Genomic DNA, 21,978 nt, shown 5'->3' with positions numbered 1-21,978 from the left:
TCTAATTTGTTGAGTTAGTGAATTGGTAGGTTTTTGTCAAATGCGAGCCAAAATCATAACAATTAAAAGAACCTACTTCAGTATGTGTTTCACAATTTGAGTTGAATATCTGAAATAAATGAACTTTTCCACAACGTTCTAATTTATTGAGATGCACCTGTATATACCCTTATGTCATTACAATCCTGACTTTGTCTTCCATTGAAGAAAAAAGGAGAAAATCTTTTAATAATGTGCTGATCGCAGTTACTGTGGATGGGAACTTGAAAAGGAAGTAAAGGACCATAAAATTATAATAATAGTAGTTTGCTTTACTTGTACGCTGTTCATTATTCATTTTAATATTTTTAATTATTTATATTAATTATGCAAATTACTTCAGTGTGTTTTATAAGAATTAAAAAATCCCAACATCCCTTTGTTTAATACCAATGTAATTTGAAAGAGATTTATATACATTTCCTGTTTTAATTTCATTTTCATTAAAATGTCAGCTTTTTTTTTTTTTTTTTTCAGTAATACTTTTTCCTTTTCTTATACTTCATGCAGTTACAATGAATAGTAACTAAAGCTTTCAAGTTTCAAAAAGGTAGTAAAGGACCATAAAAGTATAATAAAAGTAGTTTGCTTGACTTGTGCGCTATTTTCCAAGTCTTCCAAATAGCTGTGACTAACAGATCGGTCATTCACTGAACATTTTCTTCATCAGTATCAACCGTATCACAATGAAAACTAGATCAGTTCAGTTTGTAAATGAATAATTCAGACCGCTTTTATGACTTGATTCATCAGTTTCACCAAAATGATTCATTCATGAATTGGAAAACACTACTACTCCTGTAAGCTCTTACGAATTGTCATGAACCTGGCAAGGAAAATGTTGAATGTCAAGTTTTTCAGTGAATAACGACTTGAGGTCTGATCCTCATATAAACTCATTATATGACCTCAGAAGATTTAGAATGAAATACAGCATACAAGTCACAGTCTGAACCACATTAATCATAATTTTTATTGTTGTTGTCATTTTGGAGCTCAGTTCTCATTCACTTCAATAAATGGAAAAAAAGAGTTCTAACAATATTATGCAAGATGAAAAAACAACATGAACATTTTTATTTTTATGTCTACTATTCAGTGGATGGTCTGCAACTGATTTTCATCTTGTTCCTGTGTTTTCTCATAGTTGATCCTTTTGTGTACTGCTTCATTTGACTAAGGTGTGTTCAGCTCTGGCTTGAACTAGTCAAGCACAAATTATTGGTGTGTTTGGACCATTGTGACTTATCAAAGCCATATCACGTCACATCCAAATTAGTAATGATTCAAATATGAAAAGTCAGCCTGCCCATATTGATAAGACTGCTTTGAATATGACAAGGGAGAGCTGGAAATTTCTGCCTGTCGCGTCATTGTTACTTCAGCTGAAGTGAAAGCGCCGTCAGACGCTGAGATTAAACAAAGCGAGCCTTGCTGCATGAAGGTTACCATGCCACACCCTCACTGCCATGCCAACCGTACAGAGGCTCTGATTAAACAGGACTCGTCCAATCCCCATAGGCTATCATTATAATCACTTACTCCACTTGTTAATGTCTGAGGGTGTGGGTGAGGGTTTATCTGTGTCCACTGACAGGCATTTGTCAGAAGGGTTCCAGGGGTCCTAATTTTAGAATTGAAAGGTCAGTTTTTGACACTAGACGAAGTGCAGCAGTGATATGATTCCTGACTGTTGCTTTTTATAGTTTGTTTTGTCCTTCATTCTCCTGGTGTAACTTTACATCTTCAGGAACATGTTTGTGTTAACTTGATTAACTCGTTAATGGTTTCGGCTTGTGTTCTCTGTTGTGGTTTGTGTAGGCTGCGCAGTTTGCATATACTAACTGTAAGCTGGTCAAGAATTAGACTCGACCACTCTGCACTGCAGTCCTGCTGTGATATATAAAAGCTTTTTTTTACTTGACCCTTGCCAAATCATTCGAGCAAATGCCATGGATTTTTGGTGTTCTGAAGCGATACATTGTTTGTGCCACTTTCCAGCTTCAATGCTCTTTCACCGACTGCTAATACAGATGGCAGTAAACATTCTGCAATGTGAGGGCATAATTTGTACGCTTCATTTAAGTTCTCTGATCTCTCACAGTGATCTGAGGTTTACAGCCCTTGTGGAGTTTGACGCCGAATGTTCACAGTCACACAGAAGGCAACGTGAGGAGATATTGCAGCTTATTGCCGACAGGGTTGAGATAAGCAGGGCCTGCATTCATCATTACTCATCAGCCCATGAAAAGCAAGTGTCTCAGAGAGGTAAACAACTCTGGGTCATCTGTCCCTCAGGCAGCCTCTTCCAGCACGACAGCTGCTCATTTCATGGCCTGTTTCAATCTGCTGATTAACACGATCAATATTTACTGACATGCTGACTAATACAACTTATTTAATTATATATACTACCAATCAAAAGGTTGAGGTTAGTTTTATGTATAGAAACATTTATAAATTCATAAAATATGATTTATTTTAATGTATTTTTTAAATGCTGTGGTTATTTGAAAAAAAAAAGTTCATTATTCATTTGAATATACTAAATGATTTATATTAATTCTGCAAATTACACCAGTCACTAGTGTGTTTTAAAAGTTTTTTTTTTTTTAATGCCAACATCCATTTGTTTAGTACCAATGTAATTTGAATGAGTTATAATTTTCATTTTAGTTCAAATGTAATTTTTTTTATAGTTTTTTATTATTATTATTATTTTTTTTTGTTTGAGTTATTTTAGTTCTTAACTAAAGAAAATCTTAACTATGACTAGTGGCGGTTCAGAAGGCTTCATCACTTGTCACTGTAGTTGGGTGAACTTTGTCTCTGCGTTTTATCATTGTCTCATCCAGTGAACGTGTTGCCATGTTTCTAGTGATTACATAAAGTTAATGATAAAGAATTATATCTCCTCCTACATTCCAGTAGTTTATAGAGTTGTGGAGTTGATAAAACCTCACTTTTTGCCTTCAATCATTGGTTATTGACTTCAAGAGGAGTCATACTGTACATAGCTTCTAATAAGAGAGCCAAATTAATAAAAAAAGAAATGTGATCAAAAATGCTCTGGCTTCATGTAATTTTGTATCTGTCACAGATGTTTAACAGGAGTAGTACAGTGTGGCATCAGCGATATTGTTTTTATTTACCGCCGATATCATCTTCTCATGCTCCAGTGCCGAACTGATTCCCAGATAAATGATTCTCTTCTTTACATGCAGATGGTTTGTTTGAGGCTGCTGGTTATTTTTAGCAATGTGTACGTGGAAAAATACTGAAAAATTGATATGTTGAATGTTATATTACTTTTTATTAGATTTAAATATACTACTATTCAAAGGTTTAGTGTCAGCATATTTTTTGTTAAACAATGAACACTTTTATTCAGCAAGACTTAAAATGCTGTTCTTGTTCAACTGCAATTTATCAATTAAGCAAAACAGCTGTCCAGCATCGATAATAATACATTTTTATTCGTATCAAATAAATGCAGCCTTGGTGAGCATAGAGGACTTCAAAACATAAAAAAAATAAATAAATAAAAAATTATACTAACCCCAAAGTTTTGATGGTTTAACTCCATTTAGACCAGTGAATAAGTACTTTTGGTGCACTTTTGCATGCTGAAAGTTTAAATGCTCCACTGTTGAGTCGCATTGTTGTGAACTCTGAAGATTTGCATTATAAGAGCTCTGGGAGGTTATATTGTTATTTTCTCAATGGTGTGTGGCACTGGATGGCATCAGTGGTGTCTGTGACATGAACACTGGTACATTGTGAATTACTCAATTGTCCACACAGACAAACAAGAGCTGCGTTTGTTCGACACGCTCAGCAGGCTAGTGAAAATTATATCTTTACAATGTTTACTTGTGGATTATAGCTGGTGTTTCGGATAAGGATGTATCAAGTCTTTTGAGAGGCATTAAAGCATTCACAGCTGATGCCTCCATTGAAATGTTTGTGTTGTATCATAGGGATGTGAGTGAAGACTTTATAAAAAGTAAAGAAAGACTGATGCAATCTGACACGACTTATTATAAGCATTTGTTCATAAAACCAGGAACATTCTTTACCCGCTGAATGTTACTGAACTGGGCTGTGAGGTCTTAATATGCACACACACCCTCTAGTATTAGGCTTTGTAAATAAGGGGTGTTGATGTGTCATGAACCTGCCAGACCATTGTCACTGTGTCATTTTATTGTGTTGCCCAAAAAGGGACTGGCGGGTCTTTACCACATTTTTATGGACATGAATCATTTCGATATTAAAGACGGATGTACGACTTGAAAATTCCAGAAATATGCCTTGGATATTGTGTAACTGAGGGCTGGACTTTGTCCATGTGTGAGTATTTTAGATTATGCGTAGGCAATATTCTATCTCTATTATAGACTGTACTGCTTGTCTGTTTGAGCCTCTGTGGTTTAGACATTGTTTAGAGTGAAACTGCACAGTATCATTTAGAAACTTCTATTGTGTTCTACTTTGACATGACACAATAATCACACATAAAGAAATGGTTTGGTTTCTCGAGAGAGAGACACATTCTAAATGTCTATGTGACTTTCCCACGGACTAGTACAGCACTTGTTTATGACACTTACTGTATCTTCAGGCCCTAGAACTACCAGAAAAAAGCAGCTTTTGGGAATGTAACTTAGATTCTGAGTTCGTTACACACAAATAGTATAGAATGCAGCAGATAAATGTTTTCTTTTGTAGGAATTTAACAGTGCAAGCATTACTATTTTCTCACAAACAGTCATTATTGCAAACAACATTTTTCTGTTGTCTTGGGAACAGACGGGTGATTATAAGCAATTTGACGCAGTCTTGTACTTGTTTAGACACATTAGTTCAAAGCATTTAAAGTCTGTTGTGTGGATAGAGACCCCATTGAAAGGCATTTGTCTATGATTATGTCTGACAGTGTTTTGAGTAGAAAAATGAGCTGTTGCAATTGGAATGTTCCAGCCACAGTTCTCTTACTAAATGATGGAGAATTAAGAGTGGCATGAGCGGATGTTAAACACCAGTGCCACTGCTTTTATTTTTAACATAACCCAGTGTTCACAACTTAAAGGGGTATTTCACCCTTAAAATTCAATATTTGAAAGTGAATTTTTAATAAATATAATGGCCACTCTTTTCAATATAATGAGTTAGAACAGAAGCTGTCAGGCTCCAAAAAAAAAAAAAAGTAATGCTCCATAAAGGTTTTAGGGAAACTGGTCCATGTGCTTTATTTGCATATCTTGCAAAGCCGAAGCCATATATTATAGATTTTTGTGGAGACGAAACCAAAATGTAATTGTTGCTGTCTACTCTTATGATGCATTTTATTGATTTATGGTGTGTTTGGATTCTTTTTCATGTTCAATAGATTCAGTAATTGCAAGGAAAAGAGGACCATTACAAATGTTTCCAAAAAAATCTTAATCAGATTAAAGTCATATGTGTTTATGACAACATGAGAATGAATGAATGATGACAGAATTGTCTTTTCATTTTTTTGTTCGCTGTTATCAGATTGGATCAGAAATGCTGATTTAGCTTTCCCTTTCAAGATCAGTGCCTCCCTTCTCCGTTAGATAATATCTTTGATCTTTTTTTTTTACCTCACAGGATTTGCTGATAAATAAATACCTCATATTCATGTGAGTGAACAGCTGATCACATGAAAACAAAATACACCCTTGAGCTTCTATCTTTTCCTACTCCAACAGAGAGTCCTTTGGCTTTTTCAGCCCTCATAAATTATCATTAGGTAACAAGCGTTTAAGGCAGAATGTTCTTGCCATTTTTTTTCCCCCAGCAGCTTTGTAAATGTGGACTTTGTTCCGATGTCAGGCACATACTTTTTTCCCTCTTACATCTTTTATTGGAGCAATAAATTGTTGCTATCGGGAGCAGTGAACGCCTTCATTCAGCAAGTTGAACATGTCATGCAGGTTCACCAGCTTGAAAAACACACAGGTCGCTGACTAGCAGAATCGCTCCGCGACCTCTCAGCTGTTGAGCACTGTAGCTTGTGTCACAAATCTTGCATCATGGCTGTCACAGCTAAAATGTGTTGCATTGACTTTGAGAATGTATTGTTAGTACTGTAAGAATGTGCTCTGTTGTGTCAGGATGGTATGTACCTACAGTACAGGTCCTCCCAGTGTCATTAAATACTCTGGGAACTCCAAATACTAAAGTGCACGGTCCAGACATTGTTTGATCTATATCTCTAGGGAAATGGATGTTATTTTGTGTTTTATATCTATGTTATTTCATGTTAAGGCATAGGCTAAAAGTTGCAGGGAAACCAAGTCAAAGTTTAGCTAGTTAGCGTGGGACCTCTAATTCAGAGAGCAAATGGCTGAAGTATTATATAATCTTCTTGGTCAAAACATAGGAGAAGGAAATACCTAAGTTGCACACACACAGCAACAGGATGTCAAGGATCCTGAGTTCAAAATTCCATTGACGTTTTACATAGAGGAATTTGGCATTTTTATTGTGATCATATTTGGCCTTCACCTTGAGGGACAGTGTTCATAAACACAAGAAGGTGACATAAAAGTAGAACATACGCAGTACACGTAATGTGTCTTGTTGTTTTATTATGTTTGCATTTCTGTCGCATTTCTGACATAAAAAATATACTGTCGACTTAGAATGAAGCTAGTTTTAGTAGGGTTATTTAGCTTTTGTTTGTCTTGTTGTTTGAGTGAATGTGTTTTCAGTGTGTATCCTTTTGTATAGAGCTGCCGGGAGCTGGCTTGATGGGATTGTGCTTTCACCTTCTAGCTCATTCACCAGGGCACACAGAGACCCAAAACATGCCCACTGTTTTTTATTGTGTTTTTCCCAGGCTGTGAGTGATTAACCAAAAACCTCTTCTCCTCTACAGGCACCAGGAGAGCAGCAGGAGGCTCAAAAATGTAAGTGCTAATGCTGAGTTCTTTCATTTGGGTTGCTCGTGTTTATCTCCTAATTTGTTCACTTGAAATATGCTGTGAGTTTTAAGAATCTGGCTTCATTTGTGTGGTGTCAAATAAAATCCTCACTTTGCAGCTTCCATATTGTGGTTTGTGGTTGTCTGTTTATCTCTTAAATAGCTCAGTGGCAGTATATTATAGTACTATTTCAAGAGGCTTTATCTAAAACTCAAGTACGCTGCTCAAGACATCCCTCACCTCTCTTGAAAACAAATGCAGTGGCCCAAAGGGGGCTTAAACCACCTTTAATATTGTGGAAACGTCTGAACATAATATGCAGGCTATATAGTACTATATAGATTTCAATTTATTTCAAGTGATAAAGTAAAGTAGCACTTAAAAATTTGGGGCCTGTATTACATTTTTTTTTTTTTTTTTTTTTTTTCAGAAAGAAATCAAGGCTGCATTTATTTGAACCAAAAAAGAATGTAATCTTGTAAAATAAAATAGCTTTTTTCTATTTTAATATATTTTAAAATAAAATTTATTCCTGTGTTGGCAAAGCTGAATTTTCATCCGTTACTCCAGTCTTCAGTGTCACAGGATTCTTCGGAAATCATTCTAATATTCTGATTTGGTGCTCAAGAAACCTTTATTATTTATCTTTTTTATTTATTTTTTTCTAAAGAACAGCATTTATTTGAAACAGATTTTTTTGTATCAATGTAAAAGTCTTCAGTCGCTTTTTTATCATTAAAATATATAAATAAAAACATAATGATCCCAGACTTTTTAATAGTATAGTGTATATTCTTTCAAATTTGAACAAAAATAGTTAAACACTTTGTCAAACATCAGTTAACTTTATATATGCAGTAAATCTAACATTAGAGTAATTTGATAAACGGCAAAAAAAAAAATTAAGTGTAAAAAGTGTCCTAATATTTTTTGGGACAGGGTATATAATGGCTTTTTAATCTTGCAATGTGATTTAACTAGTTTCTTTTGACACCTCAGCATGCAGCCAAAAATGAAGTAGCTTTGGATTTTATCACTGAATCATATCTTTGTTGCAGTGTGTTCTAATACAGTTGTGTTGATTTGTTTCCTAGGTTCTGATCACCATATACTGGTTGGGCAGAAAGACACATGCTGATCCTTTTTATTATGGACCTTACCTAAATCTAAAGGCTTTCGAGGGATTACTTGGCAAAGCACTATATAAGGTGAGATATGTATTGACATTATGCAGTATTTGAGTGTAGTATTTACTTTTTGAAGTTAAATTGTAGTGCTTGAATACCATGGATTTTTCTAGACTAGCTTACCATGTAAATCTCATTTTATATCAATTCTGGTATTTAAAATATCTTACTAAGAAAGCAGCAGACTGGTCTCATGGTTTAACTAAATATTAAGGAACAGTGAGCCAATAGCAATTAATTGCTTTGATACTGACTTTTACATATGGAATTTTTTTTTGCTTATTATATTATTATAAAAGTGCCATCAAAATCATTTTGTCATTAAACCTGCCATTTCAGTTTAAACCATAAAGCATATTTCAGTTATTGTATTCAGAAATAGCCATGCAAACATTTTTGTTAATACACTTCAATATCAGAGCAGAGTTTAAATACTTCGAAGTACATGATCAGATTCAATGGCATTGACAGCAGATTCTCATGAGCAAGACTGTGTTTATGCACTGAGTGAGGCTGTATGCTGTGTTTGTTGTTTGTTGTTTTCCCTTGTGCACACTGTTTGCTGGTCCCTCACACCCTTGTGCTCAACAGACACTAGAGGATTGCACATCACTGCAGGGCAGTGTGCGAAACAGCTCTTGTAGAGATAGCTGGTACTCAGAGAAAGAAGAGCTCTTCCCACTCCGAGACAGACACACGAGAGAAGACTCTCTAGACAGCCTCGACTCACTGGGCTCCAGAACTTACAGCACATCCTCAGACGCTACACTCAAAGGAAGCAGCGAGGGTAAGGCTCTTCAGTCTCTAAAGTCTCTCTTCTGTGTTCTAACTTGACTTTGAGGCAGTCAGAGATGAGAAGTTGCATGAAAAGTGAAGTTTGGTCTTTCAGTTTGTGTCTTTTTGAACACACACACATGGAAAAAAACATCAAACAGTGCAAGTAATATAAAATTTGAAGTGCACCAGAAAATTAAACCTTTGCTTGAGATGTGTATAGTTTATTAATAAACTCTTGCGTATCTAAACATCTGCTTGGTGCCCTCTAGTGGCGTATGGATGAAACCATTTCAAGCTTTTGTCATGAGCTATATTCAGCCTATATTTTGCTGACTGGGACAATGTTTGATGAAAAGTGTAAACTTCCATTCATTCTTACTCTTCTACATGCTTGCATTTCAGGGGCATTATCAGCTTTCTACTCTGTCATGGTCTCATGGGCTCAATAGAAGCTCATGAGGAAGGTGCTGATGTAATTAGCAGCTGATATAATTAGTGTTCTGGGATTTCTACGTTCACTACAGTGAGACATTTTTTTTCTTTTTCCCCACTGACCTGTCAATGAGTCAGTCGCTTCCCACTGCCATATTTACTACACAGAAGTATGTGCATGAGTGCACTACAAAAAAAAAAAAAGGTTGTCTTGTCTATATTTGGATGATGAAGATATATTCTGAGAATTCTACCATTTAAAAATTAGAGATTTTTGAAAGAAGTTTCAGGCTAAGCAAGGCTCCATATATTTAATCAAAAATACAGTAAAAACAACAAGTTTGTGAGATAATATTACAACGTAAAATAATTGTTTACTATTTTTAAATGTAAGTTATTCCTGTGATGGCAAAAAGCTATGTTTTCAGCTGCCATTGCTCCAGTCTTCAGTGTCAAAAGATTATTTTGAAACCATTCTAATATTATTGCAAATGAAAATGAGTGTACTGCTAAATATTTTTGTGTAATCATGATTTTTTTCAAGAGTCTTTAATGAATAGAAAGTCCACAAGGACAGCATTTAATTTAATGCATCTTCTCTCTCTCTCTCTCTCTCTCTCTCTCTCTCTCTCTCTCTCTCTTTCTCTCTCCCAGAAAAACAACTTCATAAATACACTAAAAGAAATTCAGAAAATTCATAAAAGTTATTCCGTTACATTCTGTAAGTGTTAGTTTTAGGTTTATGGGTTAGAAAACATTAGTTCAGTAAAAACAATAAAAGTCAATGGAAAGTCCCTACCAGGACAGGAAAACAATCATGGGTGTGTGTTTATAGCTCACACTTCTGGGGGTTTGTGCTGTTTCTCCAGGTTGTGGAAGTGACCCTGAAGCAGATCTGAGCTTCATGATGTCAGAAAATAAAGAATACCGCCGTTCACTGGTCATAGCACCTAAGGCCACCACTCAGTACAATCAGTTCCTGCCAACAAAGGACAAGCAGTCAGGCTACGTTCCAGCACCATTACGCAAGAAGCGCGCAGAGCGAAATGATGACAACAGAAGAAGCTGGGCTAGCCCTTTGTACACAGAGGATGATGGCACTTTTACAAGGTAATGCAAGTCTACACTTTACAGGTCATAGGGGGTTTTCAATGGATGGCTTATATTCACCTAGTCTGATGAAAGGTGACCAAGGATATATGATGTTATCCAGAACATGTTTTCTGCAAGAAAAATGTTTTCTACAAGTTTGGTCTTTCTCTAAGGAGGCCATAACATAGAAAATTCACAAATTTCTATACTTGACAGCAATGACATTAAAATGAGAGTAAAAACATTTTTTAGTCTCCAGCTCCACAGATTTTTCTTAAATCCCCTTGAATTTTAAAAGAACTCAATAATGTCCTCACAGTGTGCTCTGAAATCTGCAATCAAAAGATTTGAATGTGAACTTTTGGTCACTCACTTTTTCTAGATTTAGTATCATTACATTCCTCCTTTGTTGGTTTGTCTTTGCCGGTGCTTATTTTTCCAACTGTATCTTGGCATTGTGCTTTTGTGACCATCACTGGCGGTCCGTCCCAGTCATGAGAGGGCAGGTTCAGACCCTTCAGCTATCACCGCTCACCCCTCTTTGGCCTATCAGTATGAGAGCAGTGATTCGGATGCAGACCGACCGGATCCCGACGTGGTTCTAGATGACCTCGCTAGCCGTAGATTTCACAGCCCCTCCCCTGTCGCTCCAACCAACTTTGCCTTACCCATGAGCCACCTGGAGGCAACTGCTGTCCCATGTACTACCAGGTCACAGGTGGCTGTCAGTAATGTGTCCCGGCAGACACTGACCCATCTCAGGTCAGAACTGGTGCATCTGTTTGTCATTTTATCAGTGCCAGCTGTGGGATTCGTTGCTGTGATGTCTTTATTTCGCTTGATTTTCAATCTATAGTGTGGACTTTTTGAAACATTTGTTTTCAGTGTTTGCCTTTTATTTGGTTTGCTGTGCTTGTTAATCATGGATGGTTTGATGTGCACTGATCATTGGCGGTATGTAACAAAAATGGCTGTCTTTTGAGCAGCAGTAAGTCACAGCCTCTTCAGAGGACTTACAGGAGACCTGCATCGGCTGGTGTCTGCGTTTATGATGACTCTGAGGAAGAGGATGATGAGTTTGGCCATGCCGATCCTGTTCAAGATGATCTTTATGCCCGTAAAGTAGGCCTGACGCCTCAGCCATCTGTAACAGTGCCTTTTGATAAATTTCTGCCCAAATTTTGGACACCTGAAGAGGATGCACATGTGAAGAAAATCAAACTGGGCTCCCAGCGCCGGCCTTGGTACAGGAAGATCCAAGGTTTCAGGTTTGTCTGTCTGTTTCAGGCAAAAAAAACATAATGTAAATCATTAGAATTAGTAAAAATTGGAAAACTCAGAAATACTTCATTTTTCAAGATTTGCATTATATATCAGATGAGCAGAAGGGGAGGGAATCATTCATCATTCTGCTTCTTGCCATAGATTCAGATTTTCTGGTTCGTAATGTTTCTGTTGACAATATTTCATATTTTTGAGAAAGAAAGAATGGGAAATATTTTGACAATGACAATTCTAACTGCATTCACTCCAGTACGAATCTGTTGTCAACTTATAAGAGTTTTAGATATCAACAGAACATTTAATTAAAAAATAATATCTTCATATTTATTATAATTGGCAACTCAATCATGGAAATAATTTTTTAATTGCAGTTACAAAATTTGTATGAAATCTTAATAAGAACCTGTTCTCACTCCCAGCCCTCTCGATCAGTCCGTTAATGTTCAGATATTAATTTCATTAATAACACACTGTAAAGACATGTCTGGCAATACACTGACTCCAAAAAAGTAGAGTATTTGGACACTTGGGTCACACATAAATGTGATTACAAAACAAATGATGTAGACCTTTGTTCTACAAAATCAACCAACGATTCAAGTGTCCAAATTTTGTATAATTTTTTGTCTTGATTTTGAGCAGTACATCAGTTTTGCTTATACTTTCTTATATTTTTTTTTAGTGTGGCTTAAATGTCCAAATACTTTTGGTGCACTTTAAACCCTCAGGTTTCTTTTTGGCTTATTTACTTTATCACTAAGGCTTCTCTGTTACCTCTCTGTCTTCTTTGTGGTGATGGTTGCTAACCTTTCTTTCCTGTCTTTCTTTTTGCTCTTTTACCTCACATTTTCCAGCCCCAAGAAGTCAGGTTCATCCTCTGAAGAATCAGACGGTGACATCAACCCCTGGCTCTCTGTACCTACCTTCTCTCGCACTCAGTCTGAACCCCCTCCCTTTCACTCCCATGCACCTGAAGGCCTCGCTCAGTCCAGCCTCACTTCCACACTCAGGTCCTTATCTCAGCCCCATATGCATTAGGACTGGACAACTACTCACTTCCCCCAATCAGCTTCTTCTCATGTTCTAATAAACGTATGAACTGGTGCTTACTAACATGTTCATTTATTTGAAATCATCATCATCATGAATGTTAATGATCTCAACAAACAAGTGCATTACAGTAGTATCTAAGTGGAAATGGTGAGAATTGCCAACATAGTATCAATATTCACATAATTCAGGGACATTAAAAGGACAGCTCACCCACAAAGATAAATCTTATAATGCTCTTTTCCAACAACATTGTTCATAGAAGTGAAAGTGGTTCATGCTACTTAAATTTCTGTCTTTTCCTTACACAAAGCTATAATATGGCTTCAGAAGAATTGAAATTAGAGCTGGTGTGTGTCCTGATTCAGGATTCTTAAAATAATTACTGTTCTTGTATTTAATGTTTAGTTAATGTAACTTCTTAGTATTTTTGTGGCAGAGTGCTCACACTGCTGCTTTTCCAAAAATTCAGAGCAACTAGAGACAGAGCACACAATGCTGCTGTTACTTATATATAACATGGTTAGTTGCATCCTCCTGCATGCACTACTCTTGTTTACTGATTCTTACTCTTGCATTCTTCTACTGTCCCCTTGCATGTTCTGAATCCTTTCTTTGCTCTTTTCTCCTTTCATTCACCACAGTTATCAAACAAAACCTCTCACGGTTGCTCAGCAGACTGCTGGACTGCATAATTTAAAGCCCCCTGATTTTTGGCCCAGACCAGACCCCACCTCTGGCCCCAGACTCGTAAAATGTGCAAAGCGTCCCCTCCTTGGGCGTGAACACCCTAATGACCCATACAACGTTTCTGCCGACATCCTGCCTGATTTGGAAAATGACGATATGTTCACACGTCGTACAAAAACCTTCCACTCAAGCGATGACCTGGCCAAATTGAAGTATGGTAACTTCCTGTTGCCTCGCCGCCGATCGGAGTCCGACGTCATGGTGGTAATTCAGCCCCGCCACGAGAGTGAACCCATTTATCCTGACGTTGAAAAAGACGATGTGGTTTTTCGAAGGGTTCAACAGCAAATCAGTCATCGCCCCCTATCTGGGGCCCCTGATAACTACCACCCTGTTCCTATTCCAGAGGCATGGGCTTTGCCAGCAAAACTGCAGGCCAAGCTGATATGTGACCCAGTTGAACCCAGACAGCACAAACCCAAGCCAGAGATTAAACACGGAGCAGAACAGCACCTGAAGGCAGATGATATGCTACTTAGGAAACTAAGAGCTTCAAATACCCAAGGAAAGGTGGAAAAAGAAGCTCTTGGTGTTTCTTTCTCTTGCAGTGAGGAAGATCTGCAGAAATGGCAAGCCATCAGAGAGGCCAGCCGCGTGCGATACCGGAAGAGGCTGATGGTGGAGAGGTTAGGTTTCTGAGCCTGCAGAAATGCCTGTGTGTGCTTGTCATCGAGATCTCAGCTGCGGTGTACTTTTCTCATTCTCGTGTTAACTATGATCTGATACTGGCAATGGCAGATGTTTGTGAGTTTAATATGGGTGTGAGTTTGATTGCATGAGACCTGCCACTTAATGAATAATTGTAACAGGTAGATATTTGGATTTTCTCTGGAATTATGTTGGACTGGCTTCAAAATTTGAACAACTTTTTGGTTTGTTAAATGTGTGCATGAAGTCTTGATGTCAAAATGGTTCTCAACCTTTGAACCATGAAAAAACATGAAAATTTGATCCATGCTGTGTTTTACCCACCTGGTTTTTAACATAAAAGCAGGTACAGCCATTTTTTTATTTGAATATGCAATGGTGTCAGTCCTTTTCAGTTATTTTAACTGTACAAAAACAACACTTTATGCTTTTTGATGTTGCAAACTGGTATTTGTTATCATATTTTAATTTGTGTAATCATAAATACACTGCTTTATAGTACAAATCATTTTGCAGTTTTATGCAGTTTATTCTTCTTCTAGTTATTTACCTATAGCAACTTTTTTCTGGAAGGTGGGTAAATGGTTTATTTATTTTGTCTATAACTTTGTTTTCTTTATTTAATTATAAAAAAAACATTGACTGATTTTTAGCATTTATTTATCTATTAACAGAATTACATTAGGATGCATAAACCTTTTTACAGGAACACCAAGGAAAGTGATTTTTGCCATAGAGATGGACCTTTTTTTGTCTTTGCAGAGACTGACCAATTGCCTGTGAATTGCATTTTGTTTGTGTTTAATAAAAAAGACTGATTCTGCTGATGAATGCATCTAAGAAACTGATACATCATCTACAAACCCCATTGCTGTGGCTTTCGTATAAGTAAAGGCACCTAACAGGCTTTATAAGGTGCTAGTGTATCCAGCTATGCTGTTGTGGAATTTTAAAACCTAAGCAATGTCTATAATTAATCCAGTCAGACACATTCACTCTTTACGAGGTAGCTTACAATGCACTTTAGCTCCAAATTCCCCACACCCTTGTGATCCTGTGAAAGCTGGAACTTACACTTATGTGACCATGGAAACACACCTAGCACTTGAAGCCCAAATACAACATTTCACTTGATCAGAGTCCATGTAATGTCTGGGCATTAAAAAGAGCAACCACAATGGGATTGGTGGGGAATTCCACAAGTTTCCAATGATGTCATCCCACCTTAAATTGTACCTTAACCAAGTTACATGGACACTTAATATTATGTTTGCACAATTTAAATGTCAGAGAGCTGGGGCTGTAATCAGATAATTAAATGAATGTTGAAGCATGACTGTGTGCACTTATGCAAGTGGTGTGACTAAGCTCTTGACTACAGTTTAAAAGTTTGGGATAAGTGAAAATGTTTTTGAAGAAATTAATACTTTTATTAAGCGAGGCTGCATTAAATTGATCAAAAGTGACAGTAAAAACATTTAAAATGTTATCATTTTGAAATTTTAGCTTTGTCATCAGAGGAACAAATTAGATTTAAATATATTAACATTGAATCACTTATTATAAGTTGCATAAAACTTACATTTTTGCTCTTTTTATTGTATTTTGATCAAATAAATGCAGAGTTGGTGAGCATTCAACACTTTATTGGTCAGTCAATAAAAACTGTCAATCATCACACCAATATATGACTATGTTGTTGTTGCGGTTCTCTTTGGTTCCCTAGACTGCTCCAGAAAAGCTCTGGTAGTGAAGGGTGAGTTGTGGCCTTGTGCAGGCACAGCATGTTTGTGTGTGTGTGTGTGTGGTCACGGATGCTGCGTAGGCCTTTGTTTCCTCTGCTCTCCCCTGCATTAAGCGCTGACACTCACAATGTACTCACAATGCTTTGATCCCCATGGGCTGCTGCCTAAAAAATGTCATTAGTGTTGACTAGTACAGACACACACTGCTGGCTAATTTAATTCAAATCTGTGTCTATCATATTGTTCTGGAAATATTCAAAACCACCAGTGTTTCTGTAATGCAGAAGCATTGTGCTCTCACAGGTAAGACACATGAGTGAAAGTAATTGAATAGGTCACTCTTTCAATACTAACCCATTGAGTTTCCACATAATATTTGTGACAACTCATTAGTTGTCTATTAAGACAACTAATTGTGGCTTGAAGAATATTTGGAAACATGCCTGCTGTTTTACTAACCCTTCAGTATTTTATCTTGTACATTTCTGTTATGTATTGCATGATGAGAGCATGCCACACTTTTACTCGTATCAAAAAGCTGAATGGCTACAATCCACTAAATCATTTTTCCATCCTAATGCATGGCTTTTTTTTCCTTTTTTTCAGGAGTAAGTCAGTGAGTGACATGACTGATGGTGAGATGAACTTCAGCAACTTGCCGTTGGAGTTGCGAATTGAAGAGATGCAAAAGATGCGTGCTCGCTTGAAGGAGAACGAGGATAAGTGGCAAGATGTGAGTATTGGATAACAAGGTTTTGTTACTGATCATGTTTATTGCTGCAACTGTTTGTCCAGTGGTTCACTGAAAGTTGAGACAAGTAAGATTTCCTCACCTCAACTTCAAGCCACACAATCACATCAATACCAAGTAGTCTGTAACTGTTCAGTGGTACTTTGTAGTGTGGACGTGGTTGGACTGAGCTTCAGCACAGCATTTAGGTCATATACGGGCCTCTAATTCACACGGGAAAAGGAGTCGGGTGGAGCCAAACAGGCAAAATAGGACACTGGCAAAATCTAGTCCTCCCTCACTTCTCAATCTATCCTTGTGTCTCTCTACCCTTCCCCTGAACTGTCCCTCCTACCGTTACTGCTTATGAATAAGCACCTGTGCTCCAGTTATGGAGGCTGAGCGTCTTTCTCCTCGTCCATACAGGATCTTACAAGGTGGAAGAATAAGCGCAAGAGTGTGAATTCTGATATTGTGAAGAAGAAAGAGGAGAGAGAGCAGATTGAGCAGATCACTTCAGGTGGCATCAGGAAATCAAAGACCTTCAAGGAAATGCAGGATGAGAGGTGAACATGCATTACATACATTATATCAAATAGTTGTGTGAAGCTTAAACTGTACAAAACTGTTTATAAAATGTTTAATATTTCATGAATTTAGTTTCATATTTAATATTTTATTTTATGAATGATGAAATGTTGTGGCCTGTGTTTTTGTCATCGTGTTGTCTGCTGTTAGTGCAGAGAGTGTAGTCTGTTCCACTTTCTCTGATCTGCAGTCTGCTCAGGGTAAAAGTGTAATCTAATCGCGGTACTTGTCCTGCCTCTCTCACTCCTGCCCCTATTCAGAGAGAGCCGACAGCAAAGCAACAGCAGGGACAGCTTTAACTCCATCTCTGATGATGTCTTTGAAGAACCTGTACCCCGAAGCAGAACTCTGCCACCACGTAGCTACACCATCGACACCCCTTACACTCCCGAGGACAAACCTTCAGTACCCTCCATACCATCTCTGAGAAAAAGAGAACCTGTCGCTGGCACTCTGGCATCAGATCAGACAGATTTTCATACAAGACGTGATCGCTCCAGCCCAGAGATCCCACTAAAAATGAATGACAACATTGAGGAGAGCCATACAACGACCCAAAGCCTTCTGGACGATCCAGTTCCTGCGTTGTCCAGCAGCAACACCAGCCTGATCAAACCCACCAGTGTCAGTAAAACCGGCAGCGTTCTCAGCAGCTCGGAGTTGATTAGCAACACTAAGCCAGTCGAGAACTCCAGCGGCCCCATTAGCTCTTTGTATAAACCCAATTCAATGGATACAAAGCAGTCTGGGCTGGATCGAGTTTCTGCCTCCCTCCCCAGGAGCTACCAGAGATCAGATAGCGCAAGACTACCCTCTGTCGTCACGCCCAGGCCATTCGGCACACAGTCCAACCGAATCGGCTCCCTTCCCAGAGCGTTCACGGTGAGTGGGCCTGCTTAGTCTCAAACATCCTGACCTGTTTGATTGCCCTTTTTTTGTGAATAAATTTGTGTTAGAGCACTTAACTGTACTACTCACCGTAGTGTGTGATCAATTCACAGTGATATACTGATGTAATTACAGCTCATATGAATTGTAAAGCATGTACGCACCTAGAATAAAACCATAAAGTGGAAGTCAGATTTTTTTAGTGGAAGCATAACATCTCATTATGCAGTGCAACAACCTGGTTCTGGAAGTAAAAATTCATTCTTTTTCTACAAAGATTTTTTAACTCTAACTTTTAAAATCACATCAACTGTGAGTAACAAGGTTGTTATTTGATGGTACATGTTTTTGTTGTAGAGCTAGCATTATTTTCAGTTTTCAAGTAACTGTGTTTAACAGCGGAATTCCTGGAGATAAAGTACATTACCCATTTATCTCTATTCCTCTGTTTGAGATATTTAAACCAAACTAGTCTCATGTTTAAAATGTTGAGTCAAGATCTATTCTACATTATTAACAATAACAGCAAGGAATAAATACACCTCAAATAGAGTTCAGATTGGTTGGGAAAATGCTTATATGGTATTCTTTTAGGTGGACGACTCTCTTAAGCGCACAAATGGAGAGACAGACAGACTCAAGAAAACTACAGTTTCCAACCGTTATGCTCAGTATATGAAAGAAGATGACGATATTTCCAAGGAAAGTCCTGTGCAAAGCAGTGAGGAAGAGGAGAAAACCCCATCTCCTGTCCCTCCAGTCTACAGACTGTCCCCCCTGCCCAAATCTCCATCCCCGCTCATCCCTTCTAATGAGGTACTGCAAGAATCAACTCACAAATCTCATCTCACTTCAGTTTTCTAAAGACAAAGTAAATTCCATTTGCACAGAAACACAAGCACTTTATATTCCTTAAATCCTGATTTAATCCAGATCATTTAAGCACTTTTGTAAGTTTTAATAGCAACACTCCCGAAACCATTTTGCAATCTATAGCCATACTGAAGATGCATTAAGCATAGTAAACCACAAATCATTTTATTTTTTGTGTAGAACTGACCTGTGTGTCTTCCAGGTGGACTACAGTGAGATGAGGATCAGCCTGAACCAGAAACCTAACAGCAGCCGGGACTTTGGCTTTCAGAGCAACTGGGACTCCACGGGGGTCCGTGTCAAATCTGTAGTTCCAGGTAAAAAAAAACGTATAAAATCCTCAGGAAAAAAAGTGGTCATTAATGATCTCATATGCTACACAGTGAATTAATGAAGCATAAAGTACAGGCTTTACCTGCAGCTTCAGAGAGCATCTGCTGCTGAAAAGAAAAAGTGTGCTGCTACAGTAGCTTAAATAGGGCAGATTTTTTTCTAGGCTGGTTCTGATGAGCCTCTAGTTTACATGACTCTGAATCAGAGGCGGACACTAGTGAAGTATTTTTACTCTGCTAGTAAAGTATTTCAAAGAAAATCACTCAAAACAAAAAAAAACATAAAATTTACTTGAGTAAAGTAAAAAAAAAATACTTCACTATTGTCCGCCTCTGCTCTAAGTGTATTATCTAAATCACCGTTAGAGGTTAATTTGACATTTTGCACTGTTATTACATTTAGTTAAAAAAAAATATGTATGCATGATTATGTGTGTGGGATGTGTGTGGGTAGGCAGCCCGGCGGAGCTCGGTCAAGTGAAGGTTGGAGATGAGATCCTTACAGTGAACGGACACATGGTGGCAGACATGAGCTACACTGAGTGGAAGAACAGTCTGGAGGAGGCCTTGCAGCAGGGGAGTCTGTTTATGGACATCCGCAGACATGGCAAGAATAGTAAGTCTACACCATCTCTTTGAGTGCAGCACTCTCAGACTTCACCTGAGTTAATGACCACAAGAGACCTCGAAAAAGCTTCAGAAGTTAACCCAAATCAGCAGAAATAACATTACCAGACACTTTTCTATGCATATAGCACACTAATTTCCTCTGTTCTGGGTTGACCTTGTAGTTAAAGATAGAATATACAGTAGTAGGAAAGTGCACATAGTGTATCAGCTTATGTTTGTCAGTTGTGTGTTTGGTTGCTGGTTTTCTTTGTTCACTTTTTTCTTTTAAAGGAAAAGTTCACTCAAATAATACAAATAAAAATATGAAATTAAATACTGTCTTTCTTATATATTTTGTACATTATATACATAACTCTATGCTGCTGTTTTTTTGTTTTTGTTTTCTATGAAGCACAGAAAAAAATGCCTACATTATATTTTACACTGATACAGTGGATTTTCAAGCTCCAAAAAGAGCAAAACATATGACTTGAAAATTCTGATTTTATTTAATTTTTTATTTAATTTTATTTGTGGAGTACATCTTTTATTTTTGTGTTCCACAGGATAAAATAACACCATTTAACTGTACTAGTTTTTGGCCCCACAATTTTGTGTGATCTATTCCTTTATTGTCTCCTTTTCCCTGACCTAGTGTCTACAGTAAATGGCTTATGCCTTTATTTATTCCTAAACGGTGTGCATTATTTCTCATGATCTTGGTTTCTAAAGTTTTTGGTTCTTAATAACTTCAGAGGTTCATATTTTCAGTGCTTATGGTTTGTGACTGAATCCAGATCAGAGGGCATCTGCATGGCAGGGGAAGGTGGTCTGTCTCTCATCCCCACTATTTAGAAAATAGTATTTTGTCTGTAGTCATACATCTGATTTCATTCTGTGTTTTTGAAATAAATGATTTTGTTGACATGCCACAATCAGACTGGGGCAGAGACCTACCTTCCCTTCCATTTAAAAGCCATAAGACCATCAATCTGACCAGTCTGGATCCTCTAGGTCCCTCTGAGCCATACATCAGCACCAGCCTGGATTTCACATCCCAACAAACCAAGGATACGGTCGTGAAAACTGGGAATGTCAGCTCACAGTCTGGCAATGTAAGCAGACTATTATTAATCACTTACATATGATACTTATTGTAATGCTTTTTTATTATACTAAACAGGTCACCTTTTTTCACAGAATAATGGTTTGAATGGGATAAATGGTGGTTTCCATGAGGATTCAGAGGCTTCGAATAATAGAGGTAAATTACTTTTTTCAGCTTTGCTTGGAAACATTCTGTGAAGCCTTTTTTTGTAGTTTGTTTCTGTGCCTGTTTTATTAAATGCATGTTGTGCAGAAAAGTTGTGGGAAAAAAATAATCTTGTTTCATAGCTTGACAAGAATGCTTGTTTTTGATTAACTTAAACTAGCCAAAAGTAAAAAAAATAAAAAAATAAAAAAAAATGATTAAAGATAGCCAAGCACTGTGCACATACAATGTTTATATAAAAACGTTTTTCTAACTACATTTCTACAAGAAAGCAGTGTGGATCAAGAATTGATTTCTAAATCTAGGTCTCCAGGGCACCTGGAACTTTTTCCTTTGTACAGATTCAACCTCTTCTAACATTTTTATCTCCCATGTAGAATCCATTACTTTGAAAAACTTAAAAAGGAGATCAGAGTTTTTTGAACAAGGTAACAGAACAGCATCAGTCAAGTGCTGGTTCATTCAGGCTTTGTGTTTCGGGGGCTGTGGGTAAACCTCTAAGTCTTCATCCTGCCATCCTCCTCCTCCTCCTCCTCCCTCTAGCAGAAGCCCCTCATAACCTCTGTGCTCTTCCCTCTGCAGGGCTCACAGTCAGTTCTCTGGTCTACCTCTGTGGTAAAGGGGGGTTGAGTGTGCAGTGTCCACTTCCATTTCCAGCTCTGACATGCTGTCTACAGGAGTCTGAGTACTTTAAAAAGTAGAGGAAGCTTCTTGAGTAAATAGTGCCG

The 21,978-nt window shown here is 37.6% G+C and overlaps 1 protein-coding gene across 4 annotated transcripts in view; it reads left to right on the top strand.

The window, feature by feature from the left end:
• The window catches only part of LOC113108783 (LIM domain only protein 7-like), a 44,220-nt gene that overhangs the window by 13,577 nt on the left and 8,665 nt on the right, over positions 1 to 21,978 (top strand). For 2 of the 4 annotated variants that reach the window (XM_026272097.1, XM_026272101.1), the window contains exons 5-22: positions 6,947 to 6,977; positions 8,087 to 8,200; positions 8,771 to 8,966; positions 10,258 to 10,498; positions 10,973 to 11,242; positions 11,467 to 11,748; positions 12,619 to 12,774; positions 13,459 to 14,190; positions 15,939 to 15,968; positions 16,564 to 16,690; positions 17,114 to 17,253; positions 17,536 to 18,157; positions 18,758 to 18,979; positions 19,239 to 19,353; positions 19,823 to 19,984; positions 20,992 to 21,092; positions 21,178 to 21,241; positions 21,628 to 21,678. In XM_026272097.1, the coding sequence (XP_026127882.1) occupies positions 6,947 to 6,977; positions 8,087 to 8,200; positions 8,771 to 8,966; positions 10,258 to 10,498; positions 10,973 to 11,242; positions 11,467 to 11,748; positions 12,619 to 12,774; positions 13,459 to 14,190; positions 15,939 to 15,968; positions 16,564 to 16,690; positions 17,114 to 17,253; positions 17,536 to 18,157; positions 18,758 to 18,979; positions 19,239 to 19,353; positions 19,823 to 19,984; positions 20,992 to 21,092; positions 21,178 to 21,241; positions 21,628 to 21,678 (3,656 nt within the window). Of the gene's footprint in view, positions 1 to 6,946; positions 6,978 to 8,086; positions 8,201 to 8,770; positions 8,967 to 10,257; positions 10,499 to 10,972; positions 11,243 to 11,466; positions 11,749 to 12,618; positions 12,775 to 13,458; positions 14,191 to 15,938; positions 15,969 to 16,563; positions 16,691 to 17,113; positions 17,254 to 17,535; positions 18,158 to 18,757; positions 18,980 to 19,238; positions 19,354 to 19,822; positions 19,985 to 20,991; positions 21,093 to 21,177; positions 21,242 to 21,627; positions 21,679 to 21,832; positions 21,866 to 21,978 lie in introns of all 4 variants that reach the window. The other 2 variants (XM_026272098.1, XM_026272100.1) reach the window with 2 other exon arrangements.

The sequence above is a fragment of the Carassius auratus genome, chromosome 9, assembly GCF_003368295.1.
Source record: "Carassius auratus strain Wakin chromosome 9, ASM336829v1, whole genome shotgun sequence".
Lineage (NCBI taxonomy): Eukaryota > Metazoa > Chordata > Actinopteri > Cypriniformes > Cyprinidae > Carassius > Carassius auratus.
The sequence above is the reverse complement of the archived record's forward strand: the minus strand, read 5'-3'. Positions and strand labels throughout refer to the sequence as shown.